We start from the raw sequence: 23593 nt of genomic DNA, 5'->3' as shown, positions 1-23593 counted from the left end.
TGGGAAGTTCCAGACCAGTGATGTCACTGATGTGTCACAACTAATTATAGATCCAGTGTTCAGGCTTCATGCTGAGATACGTCTCAGATGCCACAATTTCTTTTGACAACCCAGTATCGCCTAGATCTCACAGGCAAAAGGAGTACTGCCCCTAAGGCCACTCTTGACTATGTAATGGAGTTAGGAATTTCGTTTCTGTTGGTGGCGATACAATGTCTTGAGATTAGTTCGTTCCACAGTTTGTGTTACAGGAAGTTAAGTTTGAATTTAGTTTGGACATTGTAATGTTTATATGCAAGGGTTTATTGTCCAGGTTATTGCTGTTCCTTTAAAGAAAAGAAGAGATGTAATGTTCTATTGTTGATGTATCGGTTTGGCGGGAAAGTAGGACTTTCCGGGTTCTAGGAATAAAGGCAGCGGTTGAGTTTGACATATCTGCGTCCTCTAATTTATTGTAGTAAGAGCTGACGTGAGGTAATAAATCTACTCTAATTCATGCCATATAAGANCAGTGAACACCCCCTTCCACACCCTCCCCCCGCTCGGTCTCTTGGCTCCTCGCCTGGTCGCTTCGCGCCGAGCAGGGGCGTGTACAGGGGGGGGGGGGGTCCAGGGAGTACGGAACCCCCTTGCTCGCGCAGAAAAACGCATCTGAGGGGTGTAATTTTAAAAATCCCCCAGACCCCCCTTCGCGGTGCTCGCAACTTTGGGTTACGCGTTAGACCCCTGTACAAATCCTGTACACGCCCCTGCCGAGCAAATTGCCAACATTGAAAAACGAACCCCCCCCCAATATAAAGCTGGCTACGGGCCTGCAATTGACGAAAAACTAGATATAAATTAATGCAGGGCTGCCAACTCTCACGCATTGACCGTGAGACTCACGCATTTTTACCCAATATCTCACGCACAGCAAAAAAAATGCTGAGATATCTCACGCATGAATATCTCTTCATGAATAAAACGCTGAAATATCTCACGCACAGCAAAAAAAATCTTACAATATCTGAAAACAGTCACTTTAGTATGCACCAAATTGCACAAATTGAAGTTATAAAATGCAAAAGCTCCCTACCGCGGAAGGAGGGAAACACCAACCCCCTGCTCGGTCGCTTCGCTCCCTCGCATCTCACTCTCATCTATCACCCAATGTTGGCAGCCCTGATTAATGTAGGCCCCTATACCTACATATATATCAAGAGCTAATAATACCTAGAGTGTACAACGGAAAAACGGGAAAATAGTGCTATTTCACGACATGATTATTCTACTTTGCCTGCGAGTCTAGAATAATTTCATGGTATTGCATTAAGCAGAATTCTTTGCTCTCTAAAACAAGACAACGCTTGTCAATACGATACTCTAGGCGGAGATATCGGCTCTAAACCTCCCCTCCACATGCCAAACGCCGCCTCGAATCCCTTCTGTCAGCAACCTACACGCCTCTAAGCATTCGGCTTCGGTTTCGTCACGCTTGGAGCGCTGTAATTGATGTCACATGCCCAAATTTGGTACTCCTACTACACCATATAGTAACTGAGCTGCGTTTGTAAAACTTAATTAAGAAAACATTGCCGGCTCCATCATGACCGGCATTAGCCGTGCTAGGAAGATAATGGGAGATAAGGGCATAGGCAATGCCCCCGAAATCACCTATGATAAAAGAAATGCCGTTCATTCATAAAGTTATGCGGGAAAAACCGAACTTTCACGAAGCAACCTTAGAGGCGTGTAGGTTGCTGACTGATGTGGATTCGAGGCGCTGTGATGCCTGTGGGAAGGGAGGTTTAGGAGCCAATATCTCAGCCTGGAGTATTGTATTGACAAGCGGTGGTCTTGTTTTAGAGAGCCAAAGAATTCTGCCTTAATGCAGTACCATAAAAATTATTCTAGACTCGCAGGCAAAGAGTAGAATAATCATGTCGTGAAATAGCACGCACTATTTTCCCGTTTTTCCGTTGTACACTCTAGGTATTATAGCTTATATATCATAGATATCATATAACACGTTATAAGACACATATAACGTCATATATATAATCATATACATGTTGTATGATATATATTGCAGATATAGGTGTATTTGTTGCCCGTGTAGCCCGATGCAGTCGCTGTGCCACCGGCCCACCCTCGCATTATTGGTGAACACAAAAGTATGGACTGTAGGCGGGAAATGAAAGGTTGTAAACGTGAAATTAAATCCCTTGGGTGTTTTACGGCTTCTGGTTATTTATAAGGTGTTCGTACCGAAACCACATTACACAACACACGCGTGTGCACGCACGGACGCCCGCCTGTACGCACGCACACACGCACACGCACGTATGCACAGGGGCGTGTACAGGATTTGTACCAGGGGGTGTCTAACCGTAACCCGAACTTGCGAGCACGCGAACGCGGAAGGGGCGGTCGGCGGGTCTCGCGGGGCACCCACCAGAAAATTTTGAAATTAGACCCCCTTAGATGGGTTTTTCTGCGAGAGCAGGGCGGTGGTCCGGACCCCCTGGACAACCCCCCCCTGTACACGCCCCTGATGCACGCGACGCATGCGCACGCACACATTCCCATACACGCGCACACACACGCACACGGCGCGCGCGCACGCACACACACACACGCACACACACACACACACCAACACACATACACACCAACACACACCACACACGCACGCACGCACGCACGCACGCACCACACCCACACCCACACGCACGCACGCACGCACCGCACACACACACACACACACACACACACACAACCCCACAAACACACACGCACACACACACACAAACAAACGCACGCACGCACACACACACACACACACAAACAAACGCACGCACGCACGCACGCACGCACGCACGCACACACACACACACAACCACGCGATTACCCGTTGACTACGTTACTGATGACACGTCGCGAAACATCGCAGCAAAACCCTACTAGAGGGAGGCGAAGAACCAAACCATGCGAAAAAAACAGAATGGATTATTTGGTCGCGCGGGAGTTGGTGCGGATACAATTAAGATCGATTTTACTGTCAACTCCATTTGTGTAATAGGTCACGCGATTGTACGCGTCTTTTAGCCAGTAGAATGTCATGTGCAATTGTAAAAATGTAGGGGATATAAACCTGAAAATTGTTAGATTATCTTGTGGAAATTGTGACTACGTCACCCTAGAGTAATGTAACACGATACCGATTCATTAATTAACAAAACACTCTCCGAAAAATGGGATTTAGATGCTGGTACAAAATAGAATGAAGAGAAGATAAATCGGAAAATAATGTTTCACAAGCTTCTGGTCGAATAAAAATAATAGTAAGAGACCGAAATAATTAGCATAAAATTCTATTACAGTTAGGATAAACATTTGGTACTAATACCATGATTGCAACTGGGTGTATTAAATGATGAAATAATCCAGAAAACATGCGGGGATATTGGTAGTACAATTAGGATTGACTTTTAATTGCTACAATTTAGATAAATAATTAACACATACCAGTTCAATTAGGATGATATATGAAATAAACGTAGGAATATATTCATGTGAAAATACATTAGAATGACATTTTAGAAGACATACAACAAATTTATAGTAATTGGGCGTGAGCGCGGGAATAATAAGCATAGCCTATGTAGATACATTGTAACAATATGAAATGTAACAGGACAGAATTGCACAAACGTGTCGCAAAACTTGCAGAGCAATAACAGATTCCAAAGAACGTTATTTAAACAAGTCCGGACTTGCGCATGGTTGTGTCCTTGGGGTTCGTATTGCTCGTTGCTATATTAGTGTCATAGCTTCCTAAGCTTGATAGATAGGATGACCGTAATTATAGAACGAACCTTAATTATAATAGAACTAACTGACGTAATTATAGAACTATCTTGCCGAGGGCAGGATAGAAAACTAGAAACGAGCAGTTGTCGCCAACTACATGTATTCCCCGTGATCTAGTTTGAATGGAATATCTCTGTAAGGACGTAGAAGGCAGGTAAAGTTAAATAAGTCACAAAGACAAATGTTTGTTAGACAACTGGTGTGCCTCAGATGTGCAAGTATATGGAATCTGGTTACCCTAGGAGGCCGAAGAAGAAATGTAAGTCGACGGTGAAGGTCAAACTAAGGTCAAGGGCAGTGGTGCATACCAAGTTTGGTCGCGCTAGGTCAATTAGGGGCTGAGTTAGAGAGCGGAAGAGAAATATGATCAAGAGCTGATAATACCTAGAGTGTACAACGGAAAAACGGGAAAATAGTGCTATTTCACGACAACATTATTCTACTTTGCCTGCGAGTCTAGAATAATTGTATGGTATTGCATTAAGCAGAATTCTTTGATCTCTAAACCAAGACCAACCGCTTGTCAATACGATACTCCTAGGCTGAGATATTGGCTCCTAAACCTTCCCTCTCACATGCCTCACGCCGCCTCGCATCCCGGTTATTCAGCAACCTCAACGCCCCTAATCATTGCTTCGTGAAAGTTCGGTTTTTCCGCGATAACTTTATGAATGAACGGCGTTATCATAGGTGACTTTCGGGGGCATCGCCTATGCCCTTATCTCCCATTATCTTTCCTAGCGCGGCTAATGCCCGTCATGATGGAGCCGGCAATGTTTTCTAAATTAAGTCTTTACAACGCAGCTCAGTTACTATATGGTGTAGTAAGAGTACCAAATTTGAGCATGTGACATCAATTATCAGCGCTCCAAGCGGTGACGGAAACCGATAGCCCGATTAAAACACTTTGTAGCAGCACGCTTCTAAATCGCATTGTTTTTTAGCTCATCTGACATAGTCAGATTGCAGCTTGTAGAATCGCTTGATGTCCGTGCGTTCCGTCCGTGACGTCCGTCCGTCGTCCGGTCGTCCGTGCAACAAAGTTGGGCACGAAATGCTAAAACCGCTCGACGGTAACGGTCACGATATTCGGTCGTTGGGGGGGAATCGTCAAAGCGAGTTGGCTGTCGAAGTCTGGAGGTCAAAGGTCAAAGGTCAAAGAGGTGTACAAGAAGAGGGGGAACATGTCCTCCTTAACCTAAAGGTACTAGGGAGGAATGCAGAATTGCGGCACAAATTAAACGGCTGCGAGCCTAGGCTCGTGATAGTCGGTGTATAGGCACTCGATGGTAGGAAAACGCCATCAGCTGTGGCGAAATTTGGAGGTCACAGGTCAAAGGTCAATGGGCATAGGGGCAGATTTAGACATTTTCTGAGGAGCATGGTCCTGACGGAAGGCGATTGAGAAACTTTGTTTGTTTCAGGGCGTGAACCTAGCATTTTTAATGGCATTATGTGAAAGGAACCATGAAATCTGACTTTCTGGCTGACATGCGAAGAGTACGTGTCAGATAACCCTTTTGAGCCTCAGAGAGGGTTAAACATGGATTTGTGACCTGTACTGGTTAGAAAGAATTTGACTGGCGGGTTTGGCTAGTAATAAAAAAAAAGAAATCTATAGCATGCCTGGATGTATGAGGCTAACAGAATGTCGACGTGAAAATTTCAAAAGGCTTCAATTTGGTTAAAGAAGGTTTATTGCTCGCTAAATCGTATAATTTATTAGGCCTCTGTACTGTCCGTATGTTATATGTAAGCGTATGGGCCACTGGCCAGTGGCTACTGCCAAGTAGCATGGTTTGGTGGGACTGTGGAGTTTTTGCCTTAATTGTTACAGTGGCATGCTCTCTATTGACGCAGGGCCTGTAGGCTTGCGTAGGTAAATGGATGAGTGCTTACCTCATTCTGTCTTGCAAGATAGTTGTTGCTAACCTACGTAATGATGGGAGCTTCCATGGCTTTATCTGAAGACACTTAAAACGTACGCGCCATCTCGTGGCAACTTTCATAACGATCGCCAACGAAGCATGTCTTTGAGAAGGTTCCTTATACCTCCCCTGTGGCATTCCACTGTTTCGCGGCGTGTATTGTGAAGCACATTTGGGACTAACAAGGTTTACTAGAATCCGCCCCACTCGCACCACGAGAGTCACCGCAGTAGACGTTAGATGAGACGCTGTCGCTCTGCGGCACTTTGTCTTTTCAATATTAAGGCTAATGATAATATACGGTAACCCGGCTAATACGATTATTTGTTCTTGGCGCGCGTCAGTTGTCGTACTAACGGGGTGCGACTGTAAGTAATGAATAGTAGTCCATTGAATGAGGAGTTTATGGTTTTTTGCAGTAATTGTATCTATGTTGAACTACTTTAACCGCTACTTGATAAGTTCTTAATTATAACATATAAACCATACCTTGATGGCTTTCCGCATATAATAAGTAGCTCTAGCCGGCAAAATCGACGCCACCACGCCCGGTGGCCGAAAGCCGCGTGTGTGGCCCACTGCTTGAAGGATCAAGTTCGCTGCGCCCACTACCAGTGCATATTTATAACACACACACACACACGCTCACACACAAATACACACACAACACACACAGCTCAGCACACACACCACACGGCTCAACAACACAAATACACGACACACGACATACGTACGGCATCGCACGCACGACATCGCCATATTTATAATATATTATATATACATACATAAAATATATAGATCGTGTATGGGTATTATGATATATGTTATGGGTAATAGTATTGACATGGTATGGCTTAGGCAGCGAAGCAAATGTGGTGTGGCAGGACTTGATAACTGCAGCCATTGCGTGGCCCAGCGTAACCACTGACATTTACGTCATAGACTAGCTGTAATCATTATAGTCTGTGAAATCAGTCTGTCGTTTGATATTTGCATAGATATATAGCAACACGTGTTGTATATAAATATCTATGTATTTGTTAAGTTTAAGGCGCGCAGGCGGCACCTAGCTTGAAAGTGAACTGAATCGTGCATGTTTTCCAAGGGGAGATTTTTCCAATAGATTTTCTAAATATGTGTTTTTTTTACACCTTAAATCCAAGAAATAACAAAAAGATAAGTGTTAGAAATCGAACGTGATGGGCGTAGGAATGAAGCACGAAAAATTTCAGCCCGGATTTCGTGCACGCGCGGCTATAAGTCATGGCAGGAAACTAGAACAGAAAGAACACTACTCAGATTATTATATAGATGATATAACATTTGAAAATCCTAGATTAATCATATGTTTGTGCAAGCTCTGTTTATAGTTTGGCTTCTTGGGTATAGGAAATACAGCCATCTGGGAAAATCTCCAAAAGTCTGCAATTATCATACATTCAGACCTGCAATGCGTAGCAATGGGCGTACGCCACGCTATAAGTCTACCGAATCTCCCATTGTGTGGCTAAGATACAGATGCACATAACACACAAGGGACTGTTGTCAAAATGATCCGTGGGCAAAATTAAGTCACGGCGCGTCCTCGCCCGCCTAGTTTGTCACACCAATGACAGTCCTGATTCTGTGGCGGTTGGCTGCTCGGTTGACGTGTTTACGCTGCTTCCAGGCAACATACTGTTAGGCAGGCAGCAGATCTGGTGAAGGGCCGCGCTGAGCCTGCGGCAGCGACGCAAGGCATACAGAAGAGCGTTGAGCAGCGGCGGTGGCTGCGGCCACCGCAGATGCAGGTAGAACCTCGGTAAGGCCGCATCGCTAGACGTCCACACGGCGCGCCTCTTTACGTAGAAGTAGGCTGTCGCTGGCCGTAGCGCCACGAACAGAACGATATCAGATGCATGGCGAGAGAAACGGCGCGAAGCACGCAGCGTAGACACAGCGGCACATGAGGAGGCCCCACGCTAGCCGTGCGTCGTTCTGCGGCGGCTGGCGCTGCGCCAGCATCGCCAAGTTGCGTCGGTGGCGCGCGTAGCAGCCGTAAGAGCTTTTAGCGTAGATGGCGCACGTCGCTGCGAGCCACGTGACACACTAGCGGAGATCGTGAACATCCAAGCAGTAGACGATGATCGTTGTAAGGGCGAGGCGGCGCCGGCGCGCGAAGCTCAGCAGGAGGAAGCACGAGGCGCGCGACGCACAGACTCATTGTCCCACTGGGTGCGACGATGCCCGCATTTTGGTCGGCGTCATGTACCGCCGTGTCGTGCATCGGCTTCAGCACGGCCATGAAGCGGTCGAGTAGCTATCACAAACGGAGAGGTTTTCTCCGTAGGCGATACGGACCACAGCGCAGAAGCTTGCACGCTTTCCCCCCGACCAGATGCAATCAAGACAATGTTGGATGTCCCGTCAAGGACCCTAAGCTTCTTTCTCACGAGCTGCACAAAGCAGACGTTATCAGCCAGAGGGAGCTGGCGAGCAGGTCTGGCGTCGCCCAGGGCTGCCGAACGAGACACGAGCAATGGAGGTGGGCGCGAACGGATACCTGCAGATGGCGAGGATGACGGGCAGGTTGAAGACGATGGCGAGCGTCCGATGATCGAGATGGATCGAACGGGGACGGCGACGGACGCGGTGTGTCGACAGCGGTCCATAATTGTACAAAGCTGGGGTGAGCAGTTGTCGCACGCGCCGTCACATTGTCAGCAAAACTCCGGCATCTTGTGTGGGGCTTCGTGCCGGTGCAGCGACAGCACGTCGGTGATTGCATCGGAAGTGAGCACGCGTTAGGCGATGTCTGAGCTTGAACATTATTATCTGGGTGTTTAAACACAGAATCTACTGAATGCGCGGGACTCAAGACCACTTCAACCCAGTGAGGCCTGACTTCATAAATAAGCAGGACTTTAACAGTGAGGCCCTGAATTCATGAAACTAAGCAGGACTTTAAACCAGGTGAGCCTGACTTCATAAATAAGCAGGACTTATAAATCAGTGAGCCTGACTTCATAAAAAAGCAGGAGCTTTAACACTAGTGAGGCCTGGACTTGCATAAATAAGCAGGATTTTAAGCAGTGAGCCATGACTTCATAATACAGCAGGACTTTAAAACAGTGAGCCTGACTTCACTACCAGCAGGACTTTAAACAGTGCGCCTGACTTCATAAATAAGCAGACTTTAACAGTGGAAGGGCCTGACTTCATAAATAAGCAGGCACTTTAAACAGGTGAGGCCTGACTCACTACCAAGGCAGGACTTTAAGCAGTGAGCCACTGAATTCAAATGCAGTGACTTTAACAGTGAGCCTGACTTCATAAATAAGCAGGAACTTTAAACAGTGAGCCTGACTTCTAATAGGCAGGACTTTAAACAGTGGGCCGACTTCAATACATAAGCAGGACTTTAAACAGTTAGCTGACTTACTAGCTGATCAGCGACTGCTAGGCGGCATGCATGCTGGGACGGTAATGTCGACAGTGTCTTGCTTGTATTGGCTGTGGGCGTTGGAAAGTGTTCGGGGAAGCTGAACGCGCTCTATGGCATGCCAAAATGAATCTTCTAGTAATTGCACGTCTGCCCTGGACTCACACTTAGCAACCGCGTGCCTCTATATGCATGTATCTACAGCGTTTGCACAAGTAAGCACTAATTAAGTCGCGGAAAACCAGGGTGACTAGCAGTTAATTATGGCGCGGCTAATAAGAAGATGTCTTTAGCACAACGCCCGCGTGTTGCTCCGCTTTTCAGAATTCTCACCATGGCCACAGCGTGACGTCGAGCCTGTTCGTACGGACAATTAATTACAACTATCCAAAAATGTCTACGCAGATTTAATCAGCATCTATGAATGAATACGGATAATGATGGTAGATTAATGAAAGCGTGGTCAATGCAGATTGTGAGTATTATGTATGGATGTATGAGGGGGCTTGTCTGGTCGAAGGCCGCGGGAGAGCCTAGGCCGCGGGGAGGCTGCCTGCGGCCGAGGCGTGGACGGCCGAGGGAGAGATGCCTGGAAGGCCCGAGGGAGGCTGCCTGGAAGGCGTGGGAACCGAGGGAGGTGCCTGGAACCCGGGGTGCGGAGGTCCGAGGGAAGGCTGCCTGGGAAGGCCCGCGGGAGGCTCCCTGGGAAGGCCCGAGGGGGCTGGCCTAGGGAAGGCCCAGGGAGGCTGCCGTGGGAAGGCCGGAGAGGCTGCCTGTCGGAAGGCCGCAGGGAGACTGCTGGAGGCCCGAGGAGGCTGCCTGGGAGGGCCGAGGGAGGCTGCTGGGAAGGCCGAGCGAAGGCTGTGCCTGGGAGGCCGAGGAAGACCAGCTAATCCGCCGAACTCTGTCATGCAAACAAAAGAGGGCCATGCAGTGCAGGGAAATTGCAAGATTAATCCAGACTGACGCTGTATTAATTCGATCGGTTGTTACGCAATGAGTTATTTACTTGATACATGGGCAGTTTCGTTGTCACGGAACTTACTTTCCTAGCTGATCATTAATGAAGCTGTTAATTCCTTGCGGGTGCATTAACACTTCGGCTGCTTTATTTGCGAATTTAATAATGCAGATCTGTTTTTTTCTTTATGTAAAAGCTTTTGCTCATCCGCAGATATGTCATGCTCCTAAGTTTGTGAGTTGATATATTGATCCCTGAACGAAAAGTTCGTGGGGTATCTATGGGTTTGGCATCGTCGCGCCGCCCCGCAGCAGAGGATTTCCTTGTGACGCTCTACGCGCTGCAGTTCTTCTCTGATTCATCTTGCAAATTTGCGCATGAAGGGTGCGTTTCGTAAGCGAGACGCATTATTGTTTTTGTGTGGGCGGAGTCATCGTGTTCTGCATGGTAAACCAATTTGTTGTTGCAAATATTCTAGAGACTGTAACTTCTGCACTTGTTTACCCGGATTGTCATAAATTTATATTGTATTAGAAGATTTATATTTAAATTGATATTAAATATTAACATTTAAAAATTAAAAAAAATTTAATTAAAAATTAAAATTAAAAATTAAATATTTGTATTAATTTGTATTTAAATTTATATTTACAATTATGATTGTCATCAATATATATATATATATTAATACATATATATATATAGGACATGTTTATCGGCCTGTGTGCCAAATTCCATGACACATCGGGTAAAAACAGCACAAGTTACAGGTTCTACAATATTTCCAACAAAAATGTTGTTACCATGGCAACAGAGACTCCGCCCACACAAAAAACGATTGGCGTCTTTGGCTTTACCATAACGCACCTTCATGCCAAATTTGAAGATGATCCGAGATCGGGTAAAAACTGCCCACGCAGGTCACTGCGACTTTATTTCAACCTTTACCTTGACCTTGATCATTCAAGAAGCTAATATACTAGAGTGTACAACGGAAAAAGCGGAATAGTGCTATTTCACGACAACATTATTCTACTTTGCCTGCGAGTCTGACATAATTTTATGGTATTGCATTAAGCAGAATTCTTGCTCTTCTAAAACAAGAACCAACGCGTCTTGTCAATACGATGGACTCCTAGGCTGAGAATATTGGCTCCTAAACCTCCCTCCACATGCCTCACGCCGCCTCGCATCCGCGGGTTATTCAGCTACCTCAACGCCCCAAGCATTTTNGATCCAAAACTTACGCTGAGCCAGCTAGTGAAATTTGCTAGAACATTGCAGCTGACTGACAATCAATACAAGGTTTAAATGGATTTGTAAAACTACACAACATTGGGATCTTATGAAAACGTATGGCCAAATTTCAGAATATTAAACTATAGGTGAGAGGTTACTGCAATTACAGTATTTAACACGTATTGTGAACGTAATAATAATAAACCCTAGGGCCTAGACGAACATGACAGTAGTTTAAATGGATTTGTAAAACTACACAACATTGGGATCTTATGAAAACGTATGGCCAAATTTCAGAATATTACACTATTGGTGAGAGCAATTACAGTATTTAACACACTATTGCTTTGAAAGGTTAAACAAAAAATAAAAAGTTGAAAAGTGTATTATGTGCTTAGACCAGTAAGTAGGATCTTACCTACTCATAATTGCCAAAACAAACTCTTAAATTTGAATATTAATTTCACATTGACCATTAACAGTCACAGTTGTGATCATAGGCTTGGTCGCATAACATTTTTGGCTGAATGCTACAGCCCAGCTATTACACAATCAACAGAGAATGAACGATTGAAGTTTCCAGTTTACTAACAATAACAACCATCAACACTCTGACCACAAATACAGACGTTGACAAGATGGTAGTCTCACTAACTAATATGTGGTATGGGTTGGGAATAAAAAGTATTCACACTATACCCATCATGAAGCCATATACACGATACTGACATAGATCGATTAAGCCATAATGATGTGCTGAGCATGAAATGAATTAATCTCCATGTTTTAATGGCTGATCCTTCCAAACTGTTGCATATACTTACTCAAAGTGAATGTGTTTTCGCTTGCTGGTCTCCAATTCAATTTTATGGATAACCTGAAGCAATACGGGTGTTTTTTATATTATAAAAAATTAGTCATGTGATTATCATGAAGAAATTGAACGAAATGAAGTGAATTGAAATAACATGAACACTTTTATGATTCTAGTTATCCACTTGGAAAACTGGAACTATGCACTAATTTATAGACGCACACGTGCAACAATACGATGAAATGGAAGCAAGTTAGTCTGGAATAACAGCACCTATTTAGTCACCGAATTTTTTTTTTCTGATGTGATATTACCTTATCCTTTCCTCTGAATTTGAGATTTTGCTTCTTTGCATATCTGGCTTGTCTATCTGCTTCAATTTTCTTCCAGTAGTTTTGTTCATCCTCCCCTAAAATAGGTATAATTATAAATATTAATAACATGTGAAGGCAAGGATGCTGATTATGAAATAAGTTGCACAGCATGACAGAAAAATTATATACACTAGAATTGCCTAGTAATCTTGTATAAGCCATTGTTATATGTATTTCTATGAAGTGGTATTACTACACGAGGATATAAATCACTACTGCCTGTGTTACTGCCATTCGATCAGCCTACTGATGATCGGTAACGAAGTTGGGATTTATAGCAATTTGCACCTGAGAGCACTTGTAGGTCATAGACTTCTTTCAATGATGAAGACGATGCCAACTTTGCCGCACTTTCTTCATCAGGGCAGCGAATAAATCCTGTAGTCTGCCCTTCAATGATGTCACAGTAAGTCACAGATCCTCGAGTAGACAGTAGTACCTGCAAAGTATGAAAATGTAAATAATAGCATAAAATATGTCAAACTAGAGCACTCGGAGAGCACAGACCTCTGCCAAGGCAGCTGAATTCTCTCAATGTGAAATTTTTTATTAATTAATTTCTATGCCTCCCTGGGTACTGCCGGAACGTACCCTGGTAATTATCTGATATGCCGGACCGTACCTCGCTTACTCCCCACCGTACCCTGACTGTCCCCGTTCCGCCCACTACTAATGTCGCAACATTTGAAATATATATACAGACCGCCAATCTTTATATCTTTATAAAGTTGGATTGGAGTATGAAAAGTAAATTTCAACCTATATACACTGATGCGCGCAATCTTTTTGCAAATATCGCGATGATCGGGAATGCGTTTTCCTTTCGTAATGTTTACGACATTTTCGCACATGCGAGATTTTTGAAAGATGTACCGGAAAAAAGCCTAGACTATTGTCGTAAAGCGGTACGCTTCCTGCCAACAGTCGGTCGAGGGGGCTGAAAACTGGGTACGGTTTGGAGTAGGCGAGGTACGTTCCGGCATATTAGATAGTTACCAGGGTACGTTCCGGCAGTACCCAGGGAGACATAGACCCTATGACTATGAGCGTCAGTAGGGCTGAGAGGGTCTATGTCCCCCAACGTACTATCGGAGGATACCCTGGTACTATCTAATATGCCGGAGCCGGACCGTACCTCGCCTACTCCACTAACGAGTCTAGGGAGTCGCCTACGCCTACTCCCTAACCCTAACCATATCAGATAGTTACCAGGGTGCGTTTTGATATATCGAACCGAACCCAGGGTACCCCTCGATATCCCTGGGACATAGATACAATAATGTAACCCAACAAGAGTAGGGTTACAACGGGAGCCTATTCTTTTCTTGAGAGGAGCCCCTGAGTGATTCACTCAGGGAGGTTTTATGGTGCGTTTTTCGAGACTAGAACTTCCAAACTGGGTTTATTCTAAACACGAACATTTCTCCGCTATCCTGGGACTTACTATGTATCACAATACTCTGTATTAAACTAATATAACCCAACCCTAACCCAATACGCATAGCGTTCGGCTAACTTCGGCTCCAAGATCGAATGCATCATGGGATGCCTGCGGTCAGTCATGATGATTGATGTCACCAGAGCAGGTTGGTTGCCGGGCAGACATTACTCCCAACCTCGACTCCATTTCTGACTAACCCTAACCCTAACCCTAACCTTAACCCTAATTAAATTTAATTAACACTAATACATTTAATTTAAAAAAAACATCACCTCTCGCAGGTTAATGCGAGGCGCGATACCCGAGATTTCATATGGCCGGTGCAGAGAGTAATGTCTCCCTGGTGCAAAAATCCACCAGAGCCAGCATGTCAGGCAACACAGGAGCCGAAGCCCATTGGGAATGCGTGCATCACAGAGGCGTGTTCAGGAGAGCGAGCGCTCGATGCGAACGCTCGATGAACGAACGCAGCGCCTCTACAAACCCACAAACACACAAACCAACACTCAAAACACACGCCGGTGAAAACATAACCTCCGCCAAGCCCCTGACGGAGGTAATAAATGGATGACGGTGGTGACAATAAAAGGTAAACTTGATGAATTTGTATTGAAATATGTATATTATCAGCTGCAGTACCCTGCAATTATGTCTCCAATTAGCTATTTACAAAGGCTGTGATTCTCCAATTCTCTTCTGTCGAAATAAGCTTTAAATATTCAGTATATAACGGAGGCAGTAAAGCTACAGCACACAGCCTTGCTCTGTCATCTTCATCAATGACACCCAATCCACTTTTTTTTACAGTTATTTGTATTTTATCAGCTTACCTTTAGCTCTTTCAGTGATTCAATTGGCTCTTTACTTGTGATGCTTAAACACACGTTAGGCTTTATGTCTAGCTGATTTGGCAGCAATGAAGCTGAAGCCTTTTCCATCTGTGCTGCACCTTTCACTGGCGTCTCTGTGCAAAGATATGTTTGGTAAAGACAAAACATTTGCAATGCAAGGAGAGGAGTACTTGCATGCAGTCACTCACTGAGCTCTCGGAGTTACAAGCAATTCTAAAAATTAAAGTACTCTGGCTTTCAGCATTATTCTCAGTGAAATCAGGGGTTCATTTACGCTACATACCAATTTTTAACATTTATATATCAAAGAGACATAAATCAACACCTAAATTTAAACCGTGCCAGCATTTACTATAGTTCACACTATTTCATGTGCTTCCTGCAGTGATGAAGATGAAACTTACCGTTTTGAATGCTATTTACAATATTTACAATTGTAGAAAAACACCACAATGCATATTCACCTACTAGTGGTGGTTTCGACACTGGCTTTGTGTTTCCGATGAGAAGGCTCTCCTTCAAAGAAGCCATCTGCAACTTTTGCAGCGCACGATACTGGACCTTGAACTCCAACCACTGTTTTCTGTGAAAATATTGTTATCAACTTCAATGGGATTAGAAACAGAATTCACAGTCTGCATTTGGGGGCTTTCATGCTACTTAGCAATTACTAATATAAATAAAAACCGTTGACACTGTGTTAGATCGTGGTGAGGTTGCTAAAGTTAATATTAGGTTAACATCAGGATGGTAGGTTAGGGTATTATTACACTCACAATAAAATAGCATAGAGCTAAATGTCATAGTCAGTAAAATAAACCAATAAAAAGGCTATAGCGAAAAAGCTTATGAGAAACACTTCTTCACACATCTGCACAATCAACACTGATGGATGAAATTGTTATTTTAATCACGCTATTTAAGTGTTGAAACAAAATAAAACTGGTTAGCCTACCCATCTCATACGCTACCCGTGAATTGAACACTCTGTTTCGAGCTCAATTTTACACACGTGCTTATCTGATATGAAAATGTGCATAAAGCTATTTGCAGCTTTCTACTCTGAATATTATGGAGATAGATTAACACACAGTGCCGCACTGCTTGTGCTGGCAGAGCTGCATGCATAGGTAACTAGGTCGAACTGCTACACAATATAGTTAATATACTATACTTTGGCATCACTCTAAGAGGATGCAACTCCTCTGGAATTTCCTTGTGCCTTTTGTGTCGCTTTCGAGGCTTGCTTTTTTCCACCAGAGTTGCTTCAGTCTTATGTGAGCTGTGTGACTTGCTGGTCTTTTTAATTTCTGAGGTGATTGGATCTGTGTGACCTTTAAATACAGGCTCACAGATATTATATTGAAATACATTGAACAGCAACATTAAACTAAAATGTTACAAAAATGAGCAGAAACTTTAAAAGCTACATTTAGCATTCTTAGAATAGCAAATTACCAGTTCATTTATATTATAATAAATAAACATTATTTCAAATATTAAAATAAAAGCTAGAGAATACGCAATATGCTTCCTGCAGGTATTCCTTAAATGTTTATAAAAAAAGAATCTAGTTTAAGAAACCAGATTGCTATTTGAATCACTGTTTTATAGATAGATGCATGTGAAAATCGGTTAAACAACATAGGTAGATATTCCACAGCGTTTTTTCGTCGCTATGGATAGATTTATTTTAAGATCAGTTACATAAAATTTCAATCAGAATCCATCTTAGTATAGCGTCAAATGTTCCACTTCATTACTAATCATTACCACAATCATTACAAATACTCACGATTAGATTCTGAGTGACTCTGGTCACTACTGATTTCAGTATCAAGTTTTAAGCGTTTTGCACTGGGCTCTTCAGTCGTATGGTCTGCCTGAAAATTGCAATTAGAAACAGAATGGTGTTGGAGTGAAAATCACCAATCGATAAGCTACAGAACCTCAGCCTTGCCTCTAAAATTTTATCAAGAAAGCTTTACATACAACCTAAGAAAATTTATCAAGTACATGCTAATACTGGCTATAGGCAAAACATTTGGTTTGGCGCATCTGTATTTCAGTATGTGACAAGACAATGAATTACCCGTGCTATTTGTCCATGGTTTTACACTGGAAACATGTTGAATTAGGTGACTCAACCGATACAGTCACATACCTTCACGGTTTCCGACTCCTCTACTTCCTTCAGGTTTCTTTTCGCACATGATTCATTTCCACCATCTCCTTTATCAAGTGATTTGCTAATGGGAGCTGCAACATAACAAAAATCTACATACAGTTTCAGAGAGAACAGAAAGACAGAGCGGAGATGCCACAAACAATAAACAGGCCACTTTGTTTTGAAGCCGATGCAGTTAGGTTCACAAACCTAAACCTTTACCATTGATACATTCAGAACATGGTTTTCCTTTTTTGCTCCTAGCGGAGTGCAGGGCTTTGATAACTGTGTCCCCTGATTACTTATAGCCGACTTCGCCAGATAAATTTATCTGCTTTTACGGTGAGGCGGTTACTCTTACCACAACATTATTAATCTGACACGCTGAGAAAATTATTGATTTATAAGTCCCATAGATCATAAATATATGTTCTTTTCATGTCGTAGTAAGATGTGCTTGCAGCCTCAGAAATGTCATCATGAATTTAGATTTCTTTATCAGGTTTTGCTTGACATTATCACAATGCGATAATACACTGTCTCGCCTTCTCTACCTAGCTTACTGCTACTGCTAGTAAAAAAACATGCAAGCATACCAATAATGTCACATTTGGTTTCTTCACTGCTCAAGATGGGCTCATTTAGTTCCTGCATACAAAATAATGACAAGAATATTACAAACCAACCTCTCTTTTCAAGAAATATCACAAGTGCCAATAAGGAGAAGTAATGTATAGCACATGGCATACTGTGCAATTGTAAATGAATACAAATGACAGATAGTTTACAGCAAAATTTTACAAGAAGAGTGCTAGAACGTGAGCAGTTTCATACCATTTTGCTGAAATTAACCTACAAGTCAGAAAAGATACTGAAATGCATGTCACTGTCAATCTCGATTGATTTCTAAATGATTTGTAGGCAATTCATCCATGTTATGTATAAAACTGGTCTGGCAAAAGTGATAGGAATGCATTATAGGAACTGAATATGTCGATGCTAATTGACTGCATGGTAACGAGGTAATTAACATGCTACACTTGTAAAAAATGTTAAAATGTTACCTACAGGTGCGCTTGTGCATTACACGTGCTTCAAAATAAACAGATAAATGACCAAATAATTAAACTAAGCGATTAGCTCATTATGTATTAAAAGAAAACAAGCGACTATTCATATATATTACCTGACAGGCGAGTTCTGCTGCCTTTGCAGTATCAAATTCCACAAAAGCGAAACCTTTGAAATTGCTCGACTTTTTAAACTTTGGCATACTGACATATGTTACATTTCCACACCGCTTGAAAATCTGCTTCACCCAATCATGGTTAGCATGTTTTGGTAACCTCTCCTATAACAGAGGGAAACAACCTGTTTACTTATATCAAGAGCTAATAATATCAATAATATCAATAATCAATAATCAATAATAATATCAATAATATCAAAAGCTAATAATAAGATATTATTAGCTCTTCCTTATATGCACGCCAATGAGATACAAAACATACATACGATCGACAGCTAGTTGATGAAGTAATACACATACATAAACATAGCGATAAAACACAAAACAATATATCTGAGCAATACTTTATCAGAAATACACACAGTGAGTATGATATATGCTGAATAAATCTTCAATATACCAACCACGTATACTGTACAGTCATCAACATTTTCAAGTTGAGCAACCTCTGTAACCCGCTTGACCTTTGTCTTGTCGTCACTGACCTATGTAAAGATAGGAAGCAAAAAATAACACAAAAATCTCATTTTTTCAAGGATATTACACTAGAAGTAAAAAAATAAAAAATATACAATTTTGACAATTATGAATATAATATCATAACTATCTAAACCTTACCATACCCAGTGCTCGAAATAAGCGTTGTCCGGTTGTCCGAGACAACCAGAATTTGCGCCGGACAACCTAACCAGTCTGAGACATTGTCCAGTGGACAACCAAGAAACCCTATCCCTAACCCTAGCACTAACTCTAAACCAAAGATCGTATAGTGCCGGAGGCACAAGATAAACCACTCTCCAATCATAGCGTAGTAGGTCATGGCGTCCACAACCGCCATTAAAAGCCGCCGCCACACCAGCGATTTTTCAAACGATGAAGCGATGAAGCGATGTAGGTGTGCGGCGGCCTTAAAATCGCTCATCGGCTCATCGGCTCATCAGTTCAAAATCAAACATGTTTGATTTGGAACGATCACCCGATAAAAATAAAATCGTCTACAAATGAACGCGCACACCTACCCAATATCGGCTGATTTCTATCGGGCCGATCAAATCGCGTGAAAAATCGGCTGGTGTGCGGCGGCCTTTAGGAAGCAATTTCACAGAAGTTCCGGATGTGCTGCTGTATCTGCTCTGTGCAACTGTCTGCTGTGTGCTGCAGCTCAGCTTACTGTTCTGCTGTAAATTGCTCGAATCGTCAGTGTAAGCCCGACCTGTCTTTCTTCAGTTCCCAAGAATACGGAAAGGTGAGAAAACATTCTTTTTTGTCGAAATCCATCGTGAAAGAGTTGTGCAATCTTCGTTGATACATGATGTAGTACCAGTGGCAGTGTTGTTTGTGCACAGGGCGTACGTGCGGTGTACTTCATACTTGTGTGTTGCAGATGAGCATTTAAACGGATTACAGCAAGTTATCGACAATAATAGGGGAAATAGGGTAGAGAAACATTAATACTTTGATAGTAGATACATTTATTTTTTATTTACCATTATTTGTTTGAGACGGTCCAATGAAGTGCCTGTGCACTGTACCACTGTCTGACACTACACCACTGCACTGTGTACATACTACATAGTAACATCCGATTATGAATCATTGTTAGATTTTTGTACACTTGAATGAGAGATTTGATACAGCTATTGGCATAAAAATATTATCTATTACATTATATTATAATATATATATATATATATATTAACCATGGTTATCCATATTATTTCTATGTATCAAACAGACGTGGAGCGGGTTTTGCTTCCTAAAATGGCGGACGTGGCGCTCCATTGCGTACTACACGTCATTGCACGTGATTTCGCATGATTGGTTTATCTTGTGCCTCCAGCACTATACGATCTTTGCTCTAAACCGACTCGGCTATCTTATATACGCGTGGTACCCAATTAATCTATGGTGTATAACCTTTTGCTTTCAATATTTTGCATCTGAATGACAATCAATCCCAACCAACTGGTATAGGCTAGCTGGCACAATAATGTTCAGTTTCATACTTCAAATCCGAGTGTTTTCTAGCACATCAAGAAATCTTAATCGTGAATTAAATCGTGAATAACATAAAAATATGGGACCAGCTGCTATTTCAACACTGGTATATGTCAGGTTTTCTGATTTATGAGAGGTGAACTTGATTTGGAACCAGCAAACCCCAAGTTTCCAAGTTCCCCCCCCCCTCCTTGGAATCCTAGACCTGCCACTGAACAATTACATATCTTGGGAGCAGAGAACAATGAATAAAAATGTTGCCTTTTCGCATGGCGCCCAAAACAAAGATTGCAGAGCTGAGAGGTAGAGGAGCCGTAGGGTTGGAGAGGGAGCGGAGGAGCCAGTAAATATATCAAGTCATCACTATTTTGCGCAGTTGCTGGTTTTCGGCCCCCTTGTTAAAAAATCCTGGCTACGCCACTGTTTTTGGGTGTTTTCTGATCATATTATTATGTGATTGAAAATAGGAGATTTGGGGATATTTTTGGGACAACCAGAAATTGTTGCGGAAACCATTTATGCCGGGTTCCGCGGACAACCACATTTTTTTCTTATTTCGAGCACTGATACCTATACTGTGAGACCTACTGTAGAATATCAGAACTTTGTAAAGATTCTGCCAAGACCGTGAGGTCTACAGTCATCGATCGAATTTTGTTGAATCTTGTAAATATTGACAAATCAATATCTGTAAATAAAGCAAAGAATAAAACCATAGAAACAAATTTATCTACAGCACTAATGAACTCCAATAAATGTAATAAATGTTCCATTCTTGGACTCCTACTGACTCTCTATATAGCTTATGGGCTATATCTACCACCTATCTTTCAGTCTCTCTCTATCTTCTCTCTCTCTCTCTCTCTCTCTTCTCTCTCTCTCTCTCTCTTCTCTCCTCTCTCTCTCTCTCTCTCTCTCTCTCTCTTTCTCTCTATGTGCATCTTTCTCTCGTTCTGTGTTTCTCTTTACCTCGGTCTTACTCTTGTTATATATGTTATATGTTTCCATGTTACAATTGTGAGAAATTATCAAATCAATAGAATACATACATCCATCCTCTGCATTATTCAGCTGCTCCTTCATAAAGCGATCTTTTGCAAGGTTCGAATCGCTGAAGTAAAATTCCATCTATTTGCAGAAAGAGAAAGAAGAAGTTAAGACCTTTGTCATTAATCATTAAAATCCCCATAGTAATGTAATTCCTACTACATTAGCTTCTCGTCTAGCTAGTGATATACACATAATAGGTTAGTCAACAAATGTGTAACAAATGAAAGAACATGTGTGAAATATATGAAACTTGAAAGCAATTATTCCAGGTACGGCTACCTGCATAATGTATGATATGACAGTATACGCAACACGTACACATGAAAGATCTAGTTGTTTCTGCGATTCGGCTACATGATTGAACATATAGAAATCATACCTGCTGTCTTATATCCCGCATTAATTTCTTATTACGTTTTCTCAACTTCTTCAAGTTCTTGTCACCTTTACCATGGCTAGAAACATCCACAGTCTTTTCATGATCGTCTTTATCCTTATCCATTGCTGTAAATGTTTGAAAATAAACATGCAATATGTGATTAGATTATTGCATCAATTTGTAAACATGATAAAAACAGACAGTGTTTTGCAATCATGGCTATGATACGCGTGCCGACAGTGTCAGTAGGGCTGATAAGGTCTATGTCTCTCTGGGTACTGCTGGAACGTACCCTGGTAACTATCTGATATGCCGGACCGTACCTCGCTTACTCCCCACCGTACCCTGACTGTCCCTGTTCCGTCCACTACTGATGTCGCCACATTTGAAATATATATACAGACCGCCAATCTTTATATCTTTATAAAGTTGGATTGGAGTATGAAACTGTGAAACCAAGAATAAATTTCAACCTATATACACTGATGCGCGCGATCTTTTTGCAAATATCGCGATGATCGGGAATGCGTTTTCCTTTTGTAATGTTTACGACATTTTCGCACATGCGAGATTTTTGAAAGATGTACCGGGAAAAAGCCTAGACTATTGCTGTAAAGCGGTACGCTTCCAAGTTCCTACCAACAGTCGGTCGAGGGGGCTGAAAACTGGGTACGGTTTGGAGTAGGCGAGGTACGGTCCGGCATATTAGATAGTTACCAGGGTACCCTCCGATAGTACCCTGGGACATAGATACAATAATGTAACCCAACAAGAGTAGAGTTACAACGGGAGCCTATTCTTTTCTTTGGAGGAGCCCCTGAGTGATTCACTCAGTGAGGTTTTATGGTGCGTTTTTCGAGACTAGAACTTCCAAACTGGGTTTATTCTAAACACGAACCTTTCTCCGCTATCCTGGAACTTAATATGTATCACAATACTCTGTATTAAACTAATATAACCCAACCCTAACCCACTACGCATAGCGTTCGGCTAACTTCGGCTGCAAGATCGAATGCATCATGGGATGCCTACGGTCAGTCATGATGATTGATGTCACCAGAGCCAGCATGTCAGGCAACACAGGAGCCGAAGTTAGCCGAATGCTATGCGCATTGGGAATGCGTGCATCACAGGTCAACAGAAATGGCGCTCGAAATATCGCCGCTCAGGATAGCGGAGAAAGGTTCGTGTTTAGAATAAACCCAGTTTGGAAGTTCTACTTCTAGTCTCGAAAAACGCACCATAAAACCGCCCTGAGTGAATCACTCAGGGGCTCCTCCAAAGAAAAGAATAGGCTCGCGTTGTAACCCTACTCTTGTTGGGTTACATTATTGTATCTACCTGGGACATAGACCCTATATGGCTATGAGTATGAGTATGATTATGAGTATGAGCGTTGCCGTTAGTAGCACAGGCACTTGGAACGTCTCAATAAAAAAAAAAAGGTAAATAAACACGAAATGTACCAAAGTCTTAATGTTTCTCTACTGTATTTCGCTTATAATCACCTGTAAATGCCGGTCAAATGCTCATCTGCAACACACAAGTACACCGAACGCCCGCCCGCGCTGTGCTGCGTGCACAAACAACATGAATAAGAGAGCAGGTAGGAAAGAGGGATTGCGAAATTTGCTCAACGCTCGCTTCACTTCACACCATCACAGCTCGAATACACATCCTACAGCTTCCATCTTGGTATCTATATGTGTACATAAATGTTCACTTGTTCGAATTATAACTCTGGCCTTTGTTCTTACCTACTCCCGCCAGAGATATCTCGTGAAATCCTGCAGGAAATGTTCATGCCGTGAAAATATAAAGAGGATGTAAAGAGGACGTATCATCCGAAAATCCCTAACGACGCTACTT

General features: G+C 42.6%; 1 protein-coding gene across 1 annotated transcript in view; it reads right to left on the bottom strand.

Moving 5' to 3' along the window:
- Positions 1-11401: 11401 nt before the first annotated feature.
- LOC106808136 (la-related protein 7-like) overlaps positions 11402-23593 on the bottom strand; it is a 13334-nt gene continuing 1142 nt past the window's right edge. Inside the window, exons 2-15 of the mRNA XM_014810715.1 lie at positions 21725-21849; positions 21345-21423; positions 20883-20983; positions 18702-18782; positions 18235-18399; positions 17645-17696; positions 17046-17140; positions 16677-16764; positions 16056-16215; positions 15346-15464; positions 14861-14994; positions 12878-13028; positions 12530-12624; positions 11402-12278 (exon numbers count right to left, since the gene is read on the bottom strand). Coding sequence (XP_014666201.1) covers positions 12222-12278; positions 12530-12624; positions 12878-13028; positions 14861-14994; positions 15346-15464; positions 16056-16215; positions 16677-16764; positions 17046-17140; positions 17645-17696; positions 18235-18399; positions 18702-18782; positions 20883-20983; positions 21345-21423; positions 21725-21847 — 1500 coding nt within the window. The 5' untranslated portion in view covers positions 21848-21849 and the 3' untranslated portion in view covers positions 11402-12221. The remainder of the gene's footprint in view (positions 12279-12529; positions 12625-12877; positions 13029-14860; positions 14995-15345; positions 15465-16055; positions 16216-16676; positions 16765-17045; positions 17141-17644; positions 17697-18234; positions 18400-18701; positions 18783-20882; positions 20984-21344; positions 21424-21724; positions 21850-23593) is intronic.

Source organism: Priapulus caudatus, unplaced genomic scaffold (genome assembly GCF_000485595.1).
Source record: "Priapulus caudatus unplaced genomic scaffold, Priapulus_caudatus-5.0.1 Scaffold255, whole genome shotgun sequence".
NCBI lineage: Eukaryota > Metazoa > Priapulida > Priapulimorpha > Priapulimorphida > Priapulidae > Priapulus > Priapulus caudatus.
The sequence above is the reverse complement of the archived record's forward strand: the minus strand, read 5'-3'. Positions and strand labels throughout refer to the sequence as shown.